This window comes from Podarcis vaucheri (genome assembly GCF_965113315.1).
Source record: "Podarcis vaucheri genome assembly, chromosome: 2".
Taxonomy (NCBI): Eukaryota; Metazoa; Chordata; class Lepidosauria; order Squamata; family Lacertidae; genus Podarcis; species Podarcis vaucheri.
This window is the reverse complement of record NC_138760.1, coordinates 97,271,280-97,290,656: the sequence shown is the minus strand read 5'-3', so window position 1 is coordinate 97,290,656 and position 19,377 is coordinate 97,271,280. Positions and strand designations below refer to the sequence as shown.

Sequence of the window (19,377 nt, the reverse complement as noted above, 5' to 3'; positions counted from 1 at the left end):
GTCTCCGCTCCTCCACATGCAGCTGCTGGGTGACATTGGGCTAGTCACACTTCTCTGAAGTCTCTCAGCCCCACTCACCTCACAGAGTGTTTGTTGTGGGGGAGGAAGGGAAAGGAGAATGTTAGCCGCTTTGAGACTCCTTAAAGGGAGTGAAAGGCGGGATATCAAATCCAAACTCTTCTCTTCTTCTTCTTCTTCTTCTTCTTCTTCTTCTTCTTCTTCTTCTTATTTTTACTTAGCTACAACAGGGAAACATCTGATATATTGTGTTGTTTTGAAAAAGGTGTTTTGTGTTTTGTTTTGTGTGTGCTTTTGTCTAGACACAATATGCATCTATGATATATAATACAAACTAGACCGGTAGATTTTGGTTTTCATGGCAGGAATTACTTTCAATATCTAATATATTTTAAATCAGTGGCGTAGCGTGGGGGGTGCAGGGGGGGCCGGCCTCACTGGGCGCAACATCTGGGGGTTAGGGTTAGGGGGCGCAAATCCACGGGTTAGGGGGCACAAATTACTTGCCTTGCCCCGGGTGCTGACAACCCATGCTACGCCACTGTTTTAAATGCATGCTTTAAGCATGTGAAAGGGAAGGTCCTTGCTTTTAAAAACGCAAAAGGGGGAGGTAATGAGTTGTGCTATTGAATCTTCTTCTTTCTTCTTCTTTTTAAAAACACTATGGAATCATCAGTTCATTTTGAATGTGAGATTGGATTATAGAATCTCGTGCCTTCTGTGCATATTTAAACATGAGTTTGATGAAAGCAATGCTCAGACACCTGATTCACCAACAGGAAGCAATAACCAAGAAATGCCAAATGTACCAGGTCAGTTACAACATGTTCTCTTAAAAGTGCTGTAAAAATTTTCTTAGGTGCTGGTATGTGCCACTTGGTAAAGGTAAAGGTAAAGGGACCCCTCACCAGAGCAGTGCACAGAAACGCCATTTACCTTCCTGCCGGAGTGGTACCTATTTATCTACTTGCACTTTGACGTGCTTTCGAACTGCTAGGTTGGCAGGAGCAGGGACCGAGCAACGGGAGCACACCCCGTCGCAGGGATTCGAACCGCCAACCTTCTGATCAGCAAGTCCTAGGCTCTGTGGTTTAACCCACAGCGCCACCCGCATCCCAATGTGCCATTTGGTATATTCCCTCAATAATGACTAATTGAACCATTTGTGAATAAAAGTAGAAAAACAGCCATTCCATTGTCCATGTGGGTGTTTTTTAATTAAGCAAGATACAATAATATGCTACCAAACTATAATGACTTTATTAATTTTGGGAAACACTGCTCTAGGTTGTGGACTTCATTATTTACCTCCACATCCTGAACCCTGTGAGGAAAATTTCTGTAAAGAAAACCCTGTGAAGAGAATACAAAGGAGAAAGAAAGTACAAAGATTATCAGTATGCATAGTTATTGAGCTTATCCTTTGCACTATTTGTTTCATTTTTAAACTTTTATTTCCAAAAAGAAAGTTTAATAAAGAAATCATATGTGCACAGTCTCACACTATGGAAGACATAAGTTCCCTTTGAAACTATGTAAGGTGGAGGCTGCATAAATTGCTATACTATTCTTCTGGAAAAATCCAAGGCTGCCTTTAAATATTGCGTGTTTGTGTATGGATGCAGGCATAAGTTTGAATGCACACAATACAATATAATTTATACAATTATACAATCGAAAAACAACCTTTTGGATCTTCTTTCACAGAGGATTTTCTTGCCTTTCAGCAGAGAATTCTTACAGTGTAGTTTCTGTGATGGAAAGAATGGTAGCTTGCTTCCTCTGCTCCCCTTAATGAATTTTAAGCTATATTTTCAGCTTGGCTTGGCATAGAAGACAAAACTGTTTGTTTTCCTTTACAGGAGCTCTTGACTTTGAACACATTGAAGAGCAAGCAGAAGGGATATTTGGAGGCAGGAAAGTAAACTATTGTGATTTGCATTTGTCTGTTCTGAACTGTATGTGAAACTGCTTCTGGACAGTTGCAGGTCACAGTTCTTCAGAGGAGCAAGCCACTTGCACTAATCATTCATGTATCCATTTGCTCATACATTAATTGTTACTTTAATTACCATGAATGAGTTAAAAGAATTATCCATGTATGTTTCCTAAGGTACTTACTAAACAAGAGGGCAGATCGGGGATGTAAACTGTATTCTTGCAGCTATGGTTTCATGACCGCATTGTCTGTCCCCCTCCCCTGCACACACAGTGGGTTTGGGGTGTCTGTTTGTGGGGTGTGTGGGTGTTAAGAATATCATACAGCAGAACAGGGGTGTGATACAGTATAGCAGCTGCTTGTTCAACGAGACATCTCATTTCTCTCCTCCCTGCTTCAGCTCCCTGTGCAACTCCAGAATCTGCCCAGTAGCATGGGGGGGGGACCCCCTGGAACCGATGTAGGGGGCATGTAGGGGCTGGAGGGGAAAGAATAAAAACTGGATGTCCTGTTGTACAACAGATTTTGGTGGTGCAAGCAAGCAGTCATTGCTAAATGTCACCCAGAATATTTAATGGGATAGATACGTACTCCTAAAACGAAGAAGAATGTAAATCAAAGAAATACTCTTTTAACTGATGGGAGGAGGAGAGTTTGCCAATGATTGGGTAGCACTGCCGGGTCGGACAGCCTTGTTAGTGTTTGCTGAAATGCAGGAAATATTTTAAAGGCCATTAGGGGGAAAATAACTTTTTAAGAAATAATGTTTTCAGAATGGCAAAAGGGGCAAAGACTTTGCAGAATCCAAGGTGTTAGCTGTGGAGGGAAGCCTAGAGAAAGAGTGACTATGATGAGGGCTGCTCTTTTTTAAAAAGTGTTGTCAGGGGTTCAGGAGCAGAGGCGAGGGCAAGGGAGGAAACAGAGAGCGAGGGGGAGGAGGCAGAAGAAAAGATGAGTGATGACGACGACCCGAGATCTCCGAGTCTTTCCAGTGAATCAGAAGATTCACAGGAAGGAGCGCCAGTGGCCAGAGCAAGGGGGGAGCTTAGGGGGACACCCCAGGAAGAAGGGTCCAGAGGGGGCTCAGAGAGCAGCAGTTGGAAATCGGGGCCAGCATCACCAACAGAACGTAGTGGAGAGGAAGGGCACCAGGTACCGAGTTCTGGCAGCTCGCAGCAGGAGGGAGGGCATGAGTCAGGAGTGGCCACACCTCCATCGGGGAGGGAGGAAACGGTCAGGCGGCAAGTGGAAGGTTGGGCGCGCGCGCCAAGTTCAAATACACAGGAAGGTGGAGCAGTAAGCAGCCCGGAAAGGGAGCCAGGTCCTAAAGCCCGACGCAAGGAGACAGAAGGATCCGGGGGGTCAGCGTCAGAAGCGTCCAGAAAGGAAGAGACCACGGGGGGCAGAGGGACCCAGAGAAGAACGGTCAGGCGGAAAAGGTGGAGTAAGGCTAGGGTATTAAGTTGGTGTACAGGAGGCGGGGACTCAGACGGAGCTTCGCCGGTCTAACCCATAAGACGTAGAGTGGCACGCAGCAGCTTGAGAATGGAAACTGTAATTCAATAAAGACTTTTACTAAGTAACCGCTGGCTAGCGTGATCCTCTGTGAGCTAGGATCTTGAAGCAGCTCTGACAAGTGTCGATATCATGGATGTTGCTAGACTACAACTCCCATCATCCCTGATCACTGGCCATGCTTGTTGGGGTTCATAAGAGTTGGGAGTCCAGAAACATCTGAAAAGCCACAAATCTCCCACCTTGGTCTAGATTAACTAGAGAAAGGTAAATACGTTTTTAGGGTGTTGCTAAGAGAACAAATGAGGAGGTGAAGTGCTTGCAGTGCTGAGATTGTGGTGGTGAGTTGGTGAGATTGCTGCATTACAGGGAGTTGGACTAAATCAGTGGTTCCCAACCTTTTTTGGGCCATGCCCCACCTAAGCATCTCTAAAATCCTGATCCCCCCCCCCCCGGTGACATATAATTTTTATTATTCAAAAAGTGAACTCCTATTCATATGGTGGAAGCCTAAAAGACCATTAACTTGGTCTAAAAAAGCTATCAAATTGCCCTCCTGTGGGGCGTGTGCCCCATGTTGGGAACCATGGGACTAGATGATCCTCTGGGTCCCATCCAACTCCACAGTTTTATGATTCTAATATGAAAAAGGGTGCCCTCCCTCCATTGCCACTGGTAGCTTACATTGTACAGTGATACCTCAGCTTTCGAACGTAATCCGTTCTGGAAGACTGTTCAAGTTCTGAAACGTTCGAAAACCGAAAACTTAATAACCGACAGCTAGGCCTCAGGATCTTACACTCAGCGGAAGCTGCATGACTTGTTCGACTTCCAAGGCATGTTCGTCAATGGAGATGTTCGAAAACCTAGGTACCACTGTATTTGAATTTGAATTTGTGGTGGTTTCTGGTTCCTCTACCAACATCAGATAAACTAACACAGTTATGGAAGCTGCCTGGAAGTTCTTGAGTGGAACCATTTCCTCCCCATCCCCACCCCCCACCCCAATTTTACTCTATATATTTTTATTATTTTCAGTGAAGAGAATACACCGCTAGATTTGGATGATCATGGTGGCAGAACTTTCCTTAGAGTATTACTCCATTTAACAATGCACGACTACCCTCCTCTCGTGTCTGGAGCCCTTCAGCTACTCTTTAGGCACTTTAGTCAGAGGCAAGAAGTCCTTCAGGCCTTTAAACAGGTAAATGTAGTGGTGTTCTATACCGTCCACACTTTCACTCTAAATTTGTGTGGTGATGCAAGGGTGTTATGCAACTAATGGATTGCAATTCATGTAAGGTCCAACTGCTTGTCACCAGCCAAGATGTGGACAACTACAAGCAGATAAAACAAGATTTGGATCAGTTGAGATCAATTGTGGAAAAATCTGAACTCTGGGTGTACAAAGGCCAGGGACCTGATGAAACGATGGATGTAACGACAGGAGAGAATGAACATAAGAAAAAGGAGGTAAGAATAGCTTTTGTCTTTGTTGCATTGCCGGTGTAATGTAGTGGTCAAGAGCAGGAGAGTACAAATTTCATCTCAGCCTGAAGATATATACAGTAATGGTGGCTTTGGGGCAAATTGCTTTCTTGCAGTCTTCATTTTGTGTGCTGCCCTCTGCTCCTGAACAATGTCATTGCCTAACTCAGATGGCTTTTGTGAAGGTTGACTGGGTTGATTAACATGAATAACATTTCCATGTTGTACACAACCTTAAAAGTATTATATTTTAAACATAAGTTCTAAAAGACTTTAGCAAAGTTATGCTAGAATCATAGTTTTATCATTTTGATTTCCCTCTCTTCTCCTCCCACCCCTCTCAGCGTCTTCTTACACCTTTGTTGTTGTTGTTGCTGTTTTCTCTTTCCACAGTTTATGTTTATTCCCCCTGCTCCCGGCCAGTTGTATAGTTGTTCATGTTTGTGCAATATATTATTAAAGCTACATTTACATATTTATTCATTTTTAATTCATGGGAATCCTGAAGACTTCCTCTAAGAGGTTTCTTGGTCTGTTTCCCAGCTGCTTTTAACGCTAAAATCTGATTGTCTCCTTTTTTGTTCCATTCATCATGTTATATATGCATCCTCTAACCTCCGTCCCGTCCCCTGTCCCTATGCCTCAACCACCTCTTCCATAGCTATTCACATTAAAGTAAAATTTAGAATAAAAGACCAATAACACAGTGTACATATGTGTAATATCTCCTCACTGTTTACTTGCAAACAGTACCACTAATCATACTGTGCCTTTAATGTAACTAGTATTTTTTTAAAATGCTGCAGTTATATTATTGTGCTGCTATAAGAATTATCCATTTAAAGGAATTGGGGGGTGGGGTGGATATAAATGCCATAGGTAAATAGCACGAGTGTGTGACTAGATAATTTGTGAAGATTCACTATAAAATACCTGTTAGCATTTCACTCCTCCGTTGCTGGATGTGTGATTGTTACATCACATGTCAGTGTTTACTTTTTAGGCTTGGAAAGTGTGAGAACGGAAGTCAGTCTTATCTCTCTTCTGCTGTACTGTACTTTTGTACTTTCTTTCTCTCTCTCTTTTGGAGAAGAAGTGAGAGGACGCCATGGTTGCTTTGTCCTGTATATATTGCTTAATAAATCACTTATAATGCTACACTCACACTCCACAATCATTTCTGCTCTACTCTGCTGAGTGAGTGTGCACATGTCTTTTGATATGTGTCGCTGGCGCGCAGCAGAACTGATTTGTGAATGTCCCGGGCTGGGCTTCATCAGGAAGACGCCCGGAGAGGTCTGTCTCATTCTGGGGGCTGCATGTGCCCCCCAGGTGTGTTCCGACAACACCGCTGTTAAGTTTGTGTTAAAACTGAATATTGGTGAAGAGAGAAAGGTTGGTAGAAGTTTTAAAACTTCTGGAGAGTTTTTGGTGTGAAATAGCTGCTAAAATTTGTACTAATGATCACCAGAAATGGGGGTGGAGAGGAGGGGAATGTAATAAATTAATAAATCTTGCTTGTCCCCTAGGAAGGCCACAGCAAATCACGGAAACCCGAAAGCACTAGTAGCTATAATTACAGGGTGGTCAAAGAGGTAAGACTCATCCTTTCCCAGCTGCCCAGTACTTTTGCCTTCTTCTTCTTTTCTATGAGTTGAGGAATGCTATGAATATATACCATGCACCTTTACCTGTCTGAATATGGAATATTCCTTGCCTCCTAGAAGATAATAGGCCACTGCACGCAAAGAACTCTGTGCGTATACTGGAGCCTTTGTATGCCAAATGAGTTGTTGGATCATGGCACCTGGGTGTATAGTATTTATAATAACTTGGTTTAACAAAATCATTAAACTCTCATAGTGCTATGGACTAGACTAATGAAGTACGGACAGTTAATGTATGTGTTAATGGTTTATATAATGCATGCACTAAAATGTACTCAAAGTGTGAGCTTTAAAATAATCTACACAGATTTACCACTGGTTTTTAGAAGGAAAGGAAGAAAAACCTTATGCAACATTGTTGTATAATTTCCATGGACAGTCTTTCAGTCTTAACATTAATTCTAGGGTTATATTCAGGGTTGTGTGTGAATGAAAGAAAACAGAAAAGCTACATGAGGTATAAATTAGGCAAAAAGAATCAACTTTGTCCATAGCATTCTGCTTCTTTTGGTCCTTTTGGAAAGGGCAAGGAAGTTGTGTGATGCAAAGAAGGCTTGACCCCTATACACTGGAAATAATACTTACTGACATGAGAGTTTTGCCTGGTATTGTGTAAACCACCCTCTCCCCTCCCCCCATCTACAAGTGTTTTAGATTGAATCTCCCATTAACTCCAGTCAGCAGGCCAACAGGAGTTGTAGTCTGAAACATCTGGAAGACACCAGAAGACTTGTCATTGTAGCACTAAAAGGCTGACACTCATTTTCCTTGGTAAAGGAAAGCCAAGATACCTTAGCCAGTGCCAGTTTCCTATACATGCATGGTGCAATACATGTCATCCAAAATGTAATTGCTCTGTCAGTTGCATGCAACATGGTGTACACGTTTTTGTCTTTATCTCCTTAATTTCACTCTGCTTGTTTAATGTTATTCTGTGATCTGTTGAAAGCGAGCTTTTCCTCCAGCCTGTCTGGGGGGGGGGGGGGACGGGGACGGACCATTAGTATGTCATCTGGCTCTAAATGAAATGTGTTTCTGCAGATTTTGCTTCGACTTAGCAAGCTTTGTGTACAAGAAAGCATCTTGGTCAGGAAAAGCCGGAAGCAGCAACAAAGGTTGCTCCGAAACATGGGAGCTCACACTGTGGTCCTGGAGCTCTTACAGATCCCGTATGAGAAAGTGAGGTTTGCATGCATCAGTTACTTTACAATCCATTAACAAACCACTAAAGTGTCTTTAGATCTTCCTAAAAGTTGTCTCTTACAAGTTGCATTGAACATCAAAGGAGCGGTTGCTAAATATTCATGTCTTAAGGAATAATTCATTTGTTCTGGGTTTATTGAAGCAGTTTCATACATTAATTATTGCAAGGACGAACAAAATAGGAACTAAGGTTTATATAGTCTTTCCTGGCTGTCTCAAGGAGGCACTAGGCATAACACTATGAAGGTGCCCCCAAGGTTTCTGAGTTTCTCTTGTACAAATTCTTCATAAGTCAGCTGAAGACTTTCCAAACCTTTTTACTGTGGAAAGGCAAATTGAAGCTGTATAGTTCACACAGTGGTCATTATTCTAAGTCACAGCAACAATTTGGCTTACCTGCTTTAAATGTCCTTATAAAAGGGCAATATGCTATATCTGCTTCCAGAATGGTCAGTCAGATGAAGATAATGGAGGCACATGTTGCTGTAGTTCAGAATGGAGGGGGGGAGCATATGTATTCCATTTTTAGTCTTCTAGTCTACACAAAGATAAGCATTGTGCTGGAGAAATTGAGAAGGAAGGAGATTTGTGCCTCCTTAGGCAAAGAGTCTGGACTCATAAATTTGGGGAGGGGGGTAAAGCAGGAGGGAAGCAAACATAGCAGCCCTACAAGTATTTTAGTTAAGCAGAAAAATAAAAATAATGCAACTAGTTCTGGCTGATATTTCAAGGCATATTGTTATAGATCCTAATCCTAATTTGACACACTGCTTAAGATGTAAAGGTAAAGGTAAAGGACCCCTGACAGCTAAGTTTAGTTGTGAATGACTCTGGGGTTGCGGCGCTTATCTCGCTTTACTGACCGAGGGAGCTGACATTTGTCCTCAGACAGTTTTTCCAGGTCATGTGGCCAGCATGACTAAGCCGCTTCTGGTGAAACCAGAGCAGTGTACGGAAACGCCATTTACCTTCCCACCAGAGCAGTACCTATTTATCTACTTGCACTTTGACGTGCTTTCGAACTGCTAGGTGGGCAGGAGCTGGGACCGAGCAATGGGAGCTTACCCCTTTGTGGGGATTCAAACCGCCGACCTTCTGATCGGCAAGCCCTAGGCTCTGTGGTTTAGACCACAGCACCACCCGCATCCCCATGTAAACATTACAGAGCCTTTAAAAACTTAATCTCTCTCTCTTCCCTCCCCCACCCCAATTTATCCCAGTTTGCAGCATGCTTTAAAAAGGGAATAGGAATACTGGTATTTTGAAATTAGAACTGAGCAGACTGGTCAGTTTGCTTAAGCACCTCGTAAATCAATTTAACTTTAATTTATTCTGGAGCACTTGTGCCTTGTAATTCCAGGCTGAAGATACAAGGATGCAGGAGATCATGAAGCTCGCCCATGCATTCCTGCAGAACTTCTGTGCTGGCAACCAACAGAACCAAGCATTGCTCCACAAGCATATAAATCTGTTTCTCAACCCTGGGGTAAGATGTTAACTGAAAAATATAGAAGAGAATGCAAACCTTTTCCTGATTGGGGGCTGTAACCAGAGTTACTTGAGAGTGGAAATCTTGGCACTTTACAGCCTTTTCATGAGTTTTCCAGATTTTCAGCAGGACTACCATTCATTAGACAGAGTGGGACAGTCATCTCAGGCAGCAAGGCTGTTCTTTAACCCCTAAACTATTTCTGCTGATCTCAGGTGCATGTAGGACAGTGTCCTTTCTCCAGTGTCGTAGTGAGATTGTGCTTCTGTATGTGGAGGGGTGGGGTGGGGGAGGAAATACGTAATACGTTGGAAGGAATGAGATGTATTGCATTGTGTACACTAGGCCTGCACAACTCATGCTCCTTATGCACTACAACTTACAGTGCAGCCTGCCTTTTTCTTCTTCTTTCTACTGCTTTACTGGAACTGCAAAAAACAGGGAAAGTTGTAGTGTACCTGGAAGGCCACAGTATATTGCTGCTAAGTTGCTTTTGGCATGGTGTTAGGCCTATTGTGGGGGTTTTCTAAGGAAAAAGAGAGTTCAAGCGGTTCAGGGACAGAGGAAAATATCCTCTAAATACTTCTGTGTCAGTATGTTTCAGAATGTCTGATTTCTGAATCTTCTCTGACCAAACGCGTCTTCCATCAGCTTGCTTTCAGAAGTTTGTTTGTTAGCACTAAATCTACTGTTCTGCTCTAATATGCATTCCCTAAAAGCTTCCAAAGTGTTGTGGTGTTGACTTTGTCAGGATTCACATTTTTCTCTACTACTGTCCCTTTTAATAGATCCTGGAGGCTGTAACGATGCAACATATCTTCATGAATAACTTCCAGCTTTGCAGCGAGATTAATGAGCGGGTGGTTCAACACTTTGTGCACTGTATTGAAACTCATGGACGGAATGTCCAGTACATTAAGTTCCTGCAGACAATTGTTAAGGCCGAAGGAAAGTTCATTAAGAAGTGCCAGGATATGGTCATGGCTGAGGTGAGAAGGCTGTGTATACATATTTGTGAGCATAAAATCAGCCTGAGGAAAATCCATGCAAAAAGAAACTAGTTGGTGGACAGGCACTGCTGCCTAGGTGTCAGCATTATGAAACTTCAGATTAATTGCAATGGGTTGTCTCCAACAAAGTTGGAATTGAATTATTTATTTTCTGGCGTTGCACGCAAGCCATTACCACATAGGTGGGGAGCATGTATCTATTGCTAACTTAGAAAATATCAGAGCAGTGTACAGTAATATGTACCGTATTTTTCGTCCCATAGGATGCTCCATCCCATTGGATGCACCTAGTTTTTTTGGGGGGGAAATAAAGGAAAAAATTTTCCCCTTTATTTGCCCCCCAAAACCAGGTCGGGGAAACCGAACCAGGTCGAGGAACAGCGAGATGGAGGCGCTGCGCCTCCCTGCTGTCCCCCGAGCTTGTGGGGCTGGCCGATGTCTGCCCGGCGCGAGGGGCGCTCTGCTTCAGGGTGCCCCACTCGCCGGGCGGCAGGCTGCTATCCGCAGTGTGGGGAGCCCTGCGGGGAACTCCTGCAGGGCTCCCCACACTGCGGATGTCTGTCCGGCGCGCGGGGCGCTCTGCTTCAGGGCGCCCCACGCGCTGGGCGGCAGGCTGCTACCCACAGCCTAGACAGCCCTGCAGGGAACTCCAGCAGGGCTTCCCCACGCTGCGGATGTCTGTCCGGTGCGCGGGGCGCTCTGCTTCAGGGCGCCTTTCGCCGGGCGGCAGGCTGCTATCCGCAGCCTAGACATCCCTGCGGGACCTCCCGCAGGGTTGCCTAGGCTGCGGATGCGTTCCTGAAGCGCCGGGTGCTCTGCTTTCAGCGCGCCCGGCACTCCGGGAAGCAGGCTGCTATCCGCAGCCTAGACAGCCCTGCGGGACCTACCACAGGGCTGCCTAGGCTGCGGATGTCTTCCTGAAGCCTGGAGAGCAAGAGGGGTCGGTGCGCACCGACCCCTCTCGCTCTCCAAGCTTCAGCGAAAGCCTGCATTCGCCTCATAGGACGCACCCAGATTTCCCCTTCATTTTTGGAGGGTTTTTTTTTTAAAAAAATAACAAAATGGTTAGCTAATCAGGAATATTTTATTAGGAAGTCTCTCCTTAAAGAAATCTGTGTGTCATCATCACCAATGTCTGGCAGCAAAATGAAAGACTTTTCGATTTAACCCATCATTTCATTATATTAACTAGCTGGTTCTTTTCTGTTTTACCCTCAGTCTGGTTATGGACTGCTGCTTCCGCAATTTTACTTTTGTTAAAATTGTGTACATTACATTTTAGTTGTGTATGTTTTGAAAGTTTGTTGCTTGCACCAGTCTGGTTCTTTAGTGGTGGCTTATAAATTTAGGAAATAAATAAATAAGCGATCAAAACAAACATTGTAAAGTGCTTTGTACACTGATAGAGCTGTAGAAATCATTAATCGTCAGAGAGAGATAGCATGCATGTTGGTGCATATGAAAACTTGATTACTTTACATTTTCTGTGTTTTTTATGTTTAATGGGACAATAATGCTATTCTTTTGCCAGCTTGTCAACGCGGGGGAAGATGTCCTTGTTTTCTACAACGACAGGGCCTCTTTTCAGACACTAGTGCAGATGATGAGATCAGAACGGGACAGGATGGATGAAAACAGTGCTCTGATGTATCATATCCATTTAGTTGAGCTGTTGGCTGTTTGCACTGAGGGCAAAAATGTCTACACAGAAATCAAGTGCAATTCTCTCCTCCCTTTGGATGACATTGTTAGGGTGGTGACCCATGAGGACTGCATACCTGAGGTGAGGTTCTGTCCATCATCCTTTCTTCCCCTTCTTCTCTCATTCATAAGTCTCATCCAAATAACTCTCTGGTCACTTCTATCTATCACTCAAATTTAAGGACCTGCTGCTCCCTGACAAGGTTTCTAAGAGGGGCTTATGTAAGTCGGCAGAAGGATTCCAAGTTAGCTCTTAAGTATAGAACTTTATAATAAATTCAAAACCTACCTATAAAACAATCGTTTTGCCGCATTAGCATCACTGTGGTTGTCAGTATCCCTATAATACTGGGGGAGGGGGGAATACAGAAGCAGGGTTAAATCCTGTTCACTGCAAATTATTCTTGTTATCAGCAGAACAATTAACTTTATTATTAGAGATAATTAGATGGCCAGCCATTACTAAGGTTTTCTTATCACCTGTGTTTTCCTGTCTGCAGGTTAAAATTGCCTATATAAATTTCCTAAATCATTGCTATGTAGACACAGAAGTTGAAATGAAAGAGATTTATACAAGCAATCACATGTGGAAGCTCTTTGAGAATTTCCTCGTTGACATCTGCAGGGTAAGTGTTTTCAATATTTGGAAATATTAAAAAAGCTGAGTGACACAAAACACCCATAACTGACTGCTGATCACATCACATCATATAGTTAACACTCATGAAAGTAATATCCACTGCCTTAATTTCATACATTTTCATTCATCCATGGCTATAGGATTCAATGATAAGGATGATGCATGGCCACAGCTAATTATATGTATGAGCACATCTGCGCATGCCTTGCAGGCTCTTCACAAAGTCAAGGCTCCTAGCGCTTTAGTCCTTCTCACTCTTGGGTTGCTTCTAGCTGTAACAAAATAAAGTATGGCAAATTGAAATTAGGTGGGGGGAAATTCTTTGTTCTCTTGACTCGTCGTCTCTTCCTTAGAATTTGTGGCAACTTCTGCCTTAGTTCATGTTGCTACAGTGTTGTACAAATGATGCCTACAACAAAATGTTGCAGAGTATTCTCCCTCCTAAAATGAGTGTTTCTGTTTGGCTCTTCAGCTGGCCACTCCCTTTAAGTAGAGAGCATTCTGTTCTCTCCCACCCTCACAATCCAATTTCACTTTCTGTTCCATGACCACAGAACACGCTCTGTCCTCAACGGGCTGTTTTCTTTTGCTGCCTCAGGTTCCCCCGCTTCTTTTTGCAAACCTTGAAGTTCCTTTGAGAATTGAGATATCTCACATTTGTCAGTAGCAAAATTTTGACTACAGTCCTGGTATCACTTGTTATTGTCAGGAGTTTGCTGTCAGGAGTGATGTATCACTTGAGTTTATGTCTAGTACAGTCTGTGGTATTTTGGAAAGTGCATATCGCAATGATATTAGCTTGCATTTGTTGGGGAATTATCATTATAGTATAGGGTTTTGTTTTTGTTTTTATTCTGTTTTGTCTTAATGTGAATTGTTTTCCAGACTTGCAACAACACCAGTGACAGGAAGCATGCAGATTCTGTATTAGAGAAGTATGTGACTGAAATAGTGATGAGTATAGTTACCACTTTCTTCAGTTCCCCATTCTCAGATCAAAGCACAACTCTGCAGGTAAGTAACCAAGAGGAATCATTTACACCCCCCCCCACACGAAAACATATTTTGCTCTACTATTTACTATTTGCTCCACCTGTGAAGCAGAACAGCATTTGTGCATCAGACTAGAACACCAACTTGAGTTTGAAAACTGTGGTGTCTTCTGATAGTGTTTCTCTGTGGTTAACTTTACGGCAGTGAACCTTACAAAAGCAGTGAGTCCATTGCTTCGGTCTTTTCTCGTTTCCCTAAAAGTGTGGAGGTGTGGGAGCTTCCTGCTCGTCTGTAGTACTCATTTAGTAATGCTGGAGTATGGGAAAGTCCCTGAAAAACAGGAACAATTTGACACATTTCCCCTCCATACAGACTGTATGCATGTTTCCTGTGATAGCCCCAGTCCCCATGGCTGAGACTGCTGCCTATCAAGTTGAGCATTCTGTTTCCTATAGCGGGCAACCATATGCTGTGGGAAACCAACAACCAGCCCAGGGAGGCATTAGCCTTCTCATACTGCTGTTCCCAGCAACTGGTACTCAAAGGCATGCTGAGGTAGAATATTAGCCATAGTTACTAGTAGCCATTGATAACCCTCCGTGAACTTGTCTCATCCACTTTTGAAGTTGGATGGCTATCACCACATCCTGTAGCAGAAAATTCTGCCTGTTCCAAATCTCCCACTATTCACTTTGGAACCTCCAGATGGTTAAGTAGTCTATAAATAGGAAAAATGTAATTTAGCTTCATTGGATGAGCCCAGTTCTAGTACAGTGGTACCTTGGGTTACAGACGCTTCAGGTTACAGACTCCACTAACTCAGAAATAATACCTCAGGTTAAGAACTTTGCTTCAGGATGAGAAAAGAAATTGCACGGCGGTGGCGGGAGGCCCCATTTGCTAAAGTGGTACCTCAGGTTAAGAACAGTTTCAGGTTAAGAAAGGACCTCCAGAACGAATTAAGTTCTTAACCCGAGGTACCACTGTATTAATGAAAGAGGGGGTGGGGAGGACTTCTCTCTATCCATTTTCTCAACACCTTGCTCCTGGTAAACTGAGAAGCTCTACACATTGTAATATTTGGTGTGAATTTCTCTAGGCCCTTAATCACTTTGATTGTCCTTTTCTACACCTGTCCCAGCTTTATAAAAAAAGATTAGGGCCAACATAAAGTGAACATTCATGGAACGTTTATGTTGACCCGTGCCTCTTAGTCCTGAACAATGTACTCTTAGGGTGAGGTGGCGCAGATTGATGCAGAAAAATTCAATATCATATTTTATGTAACAAAAATGAGTCAAATAAAAAAAGTTGCTTTATGCATGACATAACTAATCAATATTATAATAGCAATCAAAAGAACCATTGTAGTTAGAAGATAACAAGAATATAATGACGAGTAAAAAATGGGTTTTGTATCATTCTGCCCTGCCTATGGGGCACTTTGATACATTGGATGGGGCACTTTGATACAAAGCGTAAATTTTATGAGAATGGTTACTATTTACAAAAATGTAATGAAAAAACAGTTTTTATTGTGAGGGATCATAATCAGCCTTACAATTTGTTACTTAAAATCTAAATAATGTATCAAAACTAACAGTGTTTCACACATATCATAGACTTTGTGGTTTTCTTAACAAAACATCAAAACTTATATTAATCTTTCCTCAAACACTCATCCATTTAAAAAAAAGCTTTGAAAAAACTTTAAAAAGTATAAGAACTCACATTAGATAGTCAAAAAATAGTAATTTAAACAAAATGCTTATAAGAAATAAGATAATTACTTAATGTTTAGCTTCTATTGCACATTATATCCACTGAAGTCAATAGAAAAAGTACAAAGAGATGATGTTCGAGATGTGCCCTTCAGTTTTGGCAACTGCAAAACAACATCCTTGAAATCAACGCTTGCCTTATCTTCAGTTTTGGCAACTGCAAAACAACATCCTTGAAATCAACGCTTGCCTTATCTTCTACAGTGGGGAAGACAAACATACAAGATCTTGGTTTTTTCCTGAGATATAACATTTGAAAATCGGTCATATTACATTTAGAAATGACTTTGGCCTCGTAGTAAACAACAGTTTTCTTTCTTTTCAAATTTAATGAGTAGGAAATCTCCAACATTTATATTTTCAGGATTGGGAACATCAAAATTTATATCCTCATCTTTTGGAAAACAGAATAACTAGTTTAGAGATTTCATGCAAACTTGTATATTGGGGCACTATTGTACACTAGTGGGGCACTTTTATACGTATCAATGTGCCCCATGTCTTAGTGTATCAAAGTGCCCGAATGGACATTTTCAAAAAGCTAACACTTATTAATAAAACCACTGAACTTATTTAAAAATCACGTGGAATCCTGATTACTGAGTGGAATAACTTACCTTTGGTATTTTTAAATCTTAACTAAACGATGTAAAACAGCGTTGGAACACTTTACATTTCACGTACTTTTCTAGTTGGCTGCACTAAAAACACACCTACTCTCATTAAACTCCAACAGCTAACTGGCGGGCAGCATGGTTGCAACTGTTGCACTCGCACATGTATAGATACTTTTTAGTGATGTCACGACACGAATAACGTTTCTCGAAATTGAAATGTTGCTGGTGTATCAATGTGCCCCGCCTCACCCTACAGATAATCCCTCAAGACTAATCCGCAGGGGGTGGCAGAAAGCCTCATTCTTCCCCTCTCTTCCTGTGTACCATTGCTTGCACGACTGACTTTTTCCTCCTTCCAGAGAGCTGTGTGGCAGCCTTGACAGCTGCTCATCGGCTCCTGTCACAATAACAGCGAATGGCTGAATTCAGTGACACTTTAATAGTAGAGGAAACTTTCCGAGTATCTGTCATTAGTCCTCTAAATAGTTTTTCATATGGTGCCTTGTGGGTGGTTTACTATTCTCTACACCCCCCCCCCCACCAAAGGCTTCAGTTCTCACATTTTGCAGTGGCTATTGGAAACTCATTCAAAAACCTGGCCAGGTTTATGTTTGGATTTCATTGCATTCTGGGGATTTGAGCAATACTGGCAGATTAGCAATTGGGATGCATCTGCTGGGTATATGCTGATATGCAGCTGCCACAGACACTCTGTTGTGGATCACTTTGTGCATTGGATGTAGAACCATTTCTATCTAAACCAGAAAGAATTGTGAGAGATATTGCATTTGGAGAGGTTAAATGGAATCAATTTGTCCATGCAACTATATTGGGATTGCGCCGGTGAATGGATCTCATAGAAATACAGGGACTTCTTCCACAGTTACGCCAGGAAAATCATTACTGTCCCCATGTTGAAATAGAGAGGAAGATGTGAGGTCTTGAAAGTCTATCCATGAGTGCTTGAGCTTAACCTGAAATAACATGGATGGCTGTATTTAAATTGACTTCCCTCTAATGTAACTGACAGTTTTAGTTCCTATGGGTAATGACTGCTTTTATTTCCTGCCCATGCTCTTTCAAAATACGTTTCCCCCTTCTTTTCTCCAATGCTTTTTACACACTTTCTCCATATAACAGCAATCAGTCTTTGCCAAACTAAAAGAGGTACTTTTTGGAAGCTCCTGAACTGCTTTAGTTTCTGTGTTAGTGTCACTAACCTCCATTAGCTAGTTGAGATGCTTAAGATGTAGATAATAGGCATAATAGATATTACTGTTTATTAATTGGGGGTTTTTTCTACTATTGGTAGGCTTGTCTACACATCCCTGGAAAATCTTCCTTTAGTTTCTGTGTTAGTGTCACCAACTTCCATTAGCTAGTTTAGATGCTTAAGATGTAGATAATAGGTATAACAGATATTACTATTTATTAATTTGGGGGGGGTTCTACCATTGGTAGGCTTGTCTACACATCCCTGGAAAATCTTCCTTTTGGGGTTGTTAGTCCTTGCTAAAATACAGAGCTTGAACACAATTACTACTCCTGCTCTACAACACAGTAATTATATTACTGGTTTAGGCAATGTCATTCATGGGTGAGATTTGGCACAGCAGAATTCTGATAATCTCGGGGTATCCAGCCTATCCATAGTGGAAAAATATTCCTGTATCTCTTTGTTCCACACCAGTTGCTTATGTTGCTTTCAACCCTGGAGCTAGGAATGTAGATTTTAGAAACATTTAAAATATATATCATATTTTTCTGTGTATAAGACTATATTTTTTCCTGAATTTTTGAAGTTTAAAATAAGGGGTCATCTTATACACGGATAGTGTATAGTGCATTTTCTTAATTTTGAGTCCTCCCAAAATATACATGGAAAAATATGGTAAGTTGTGTTCCAGAACGATCAATATAGAAATAATTAAGGAACACTTTTAATAGAGCTTTAATATTTTCTTCTTCCTTAAGTTTTAATAACGTTATAGAGCCACCTGCTGGTCAGTTGTAAATTTAATTACTTTTTTTATCTGTAAATTCTTAAAGAAAAATGTTTTTTCTATCTTTTCCTTTATAAAGTTAGCATGCGCTAAGCATGTCCTAGTTAAACTTGATCATCTAAATCAGTCACAATCTTTTTACTATTTTACAATGCATATGTAGCTCAGAAGTTCAATGTGGTTTTGCTTTCAAAGTGTCTTTGGACTCCTGAACAAACCCACTAGTTTGCTTAGCATCCTGACAGACCCCTTAGTTCTCCAAATATAAGAAGAAGCTTTCGGAACTGTTCCCCTGCCTCAGACTTATGCTTGTGTGTGTGTTTGTTTCAGACTCGCCAGCCTGTATTTGTGCAGCTCTTGCAAGGTGTGTTCAGAGTGTATCACTGCAACTGGCTCATGCCCAGCCAAAAAGCATCAGTGGAAAGCTGTATCAGAGTACTTTCAGATGTAGGTAAGAAAACTGTGTGCATGCATTTAAACATAATATAAGCAACATCTGTTACTTTATATTACATCAGTACTTATCAGAACACCTGTTGAGTGGCAGCAAAAGCGCTCCAAGGTCCATCTTCTCCCCCTCCCTCCACTATTTTTATAGTGGTTCAAGTAATACTTTTTATTGAGACAATTTGTACTGATGAGCCTAGGAGCCTTTTAAGTTTTACAGGCCAAATTCTGTGCAATCTCAAATTTTACTGCCCTTAGCAATAATAGCAAGTCCAATAAAATATAAAATTTGAACTGTTGTTGGTTACAAAGACAGAGATCAGGCACACAACACACATGGGATATTCAATTTCTAGTTGATTTTTGAGATGTGGCTGGCTTAGTCCCAAGGCATGTGGGATAATAAGCAGATCTGGAGTACCATCACTTAATAAAGTGGTCCTGAAGTTGCCTGGCAAGCTCTTGTCCATTTGAAAGAACAAACAGACTTTCTTACTAAACAGATAAATGAGGGATGAAATAGCCATGCCCTACTTTGAATACTCTCCATATTTAGATGACACTATTTTGCCATTCTAAACCTTCTACAATTTTTTATGCGTACAAGCCATGACTTTTTATTAGGCAGTTATTGTTTTTTTTTAACCTTATCACTCAGTTATCCAGGCTGACTTGTCTCCCTTGGTTACTGGTGGATGTTCTTCATAGACCAAAACAGTCCTTCCATGTAATTGCTGCTGTATGCAAAATATACATATGTTCTAGGTACATACAAAATATTTTTCTTTGCCCTTGCTAATACTAAGCATGGCTTCTCATGCGCTGATTGATGTATATCAGTGATGTAAATATTGGTGCAATTGATT

At 41.7% G+C, this 19,377-nt stretch overlaps 2 protein-coding genes across 9 annotated transcripts in view; one reads left to right on the top strand and one right to left on the bottom strand.

The window, feature by feature from the left end:
- The window catches only part of ITPR1 (inositol 1,4,5-trisphosphate receptor type 1), a 217,209-nt gene that overhangs the window by 104,520 nt on the left and 93,312 nt on the right, over window positions 1-19,377 (top strand). For 7 of the 8 annotated variants that reach the window (XM_082209117.1, XM_082209121.1, XM_082209120.1 and 4 more), the window contains 12 exons: window positions 695-830; window positions 1,881-1,935; window positions 4,511-4,676; window positions 4,775-4,945; window positions 6,490-6,555; window positions 7,669-7,806; window positions 9,191-9,316; window positions 10,108-10,308; window positions 11,861-12,112; window positions 12,531-12,656; window positions 13,556-13,684; window positions 18,395-18,515. In XM_082209117.1, coding sequence (XP_082065243.1) covers window positions 695-830; window positions 1,881-1,935; window positions 4,511-4,676; window positions 4,775-4,945; window positions 6,490-6,555; window positions 7,669-7,806; window positions 9,191-9,316; window positions 10,108-10,308; window positions 11,861-12,112; window positions 12,531-12,656; window positions 13,556-13,684; window positions 18,395-18,515 — 1,687 coding nt within the window. The remainder of the gene's footprint in view (window positions 1-694; window positions 831-1,880; window positions 1,936-4,510; window positions 4,677-4,774; window positions 4,946-6,489; window positions 6,556-7,668; window positions 7,807-9,190; window positions 9,317-10,107; window positions 10,309-11,860; window positions 12,113-12,530; window positions 12,657-13,555; window positions 13,685-18,394; window positions 18,516-19,377) is intronic. The other variant, XM_082209119.1, reaches the window with a different exon arrangement.
- LOC309525214 (uncharacterized protein) overlaps window positions 1,304-19,377 on the bottom strand; it is a 168,122-nt gene continuing 150,048 nt past the window's right edge. The window contains exon 5 of the mRNA XM_082210732.1: window positions 1,304-1,371. Coding sequence (XP_082066858.1) covers window positions 1,319-1,371 — 53 coding nt within the window. The 3' untranslated portion in view covers window positions 1,304-1,318. The remainder of the gene's footprint in view (window positions 1,372-19,377) is intronic.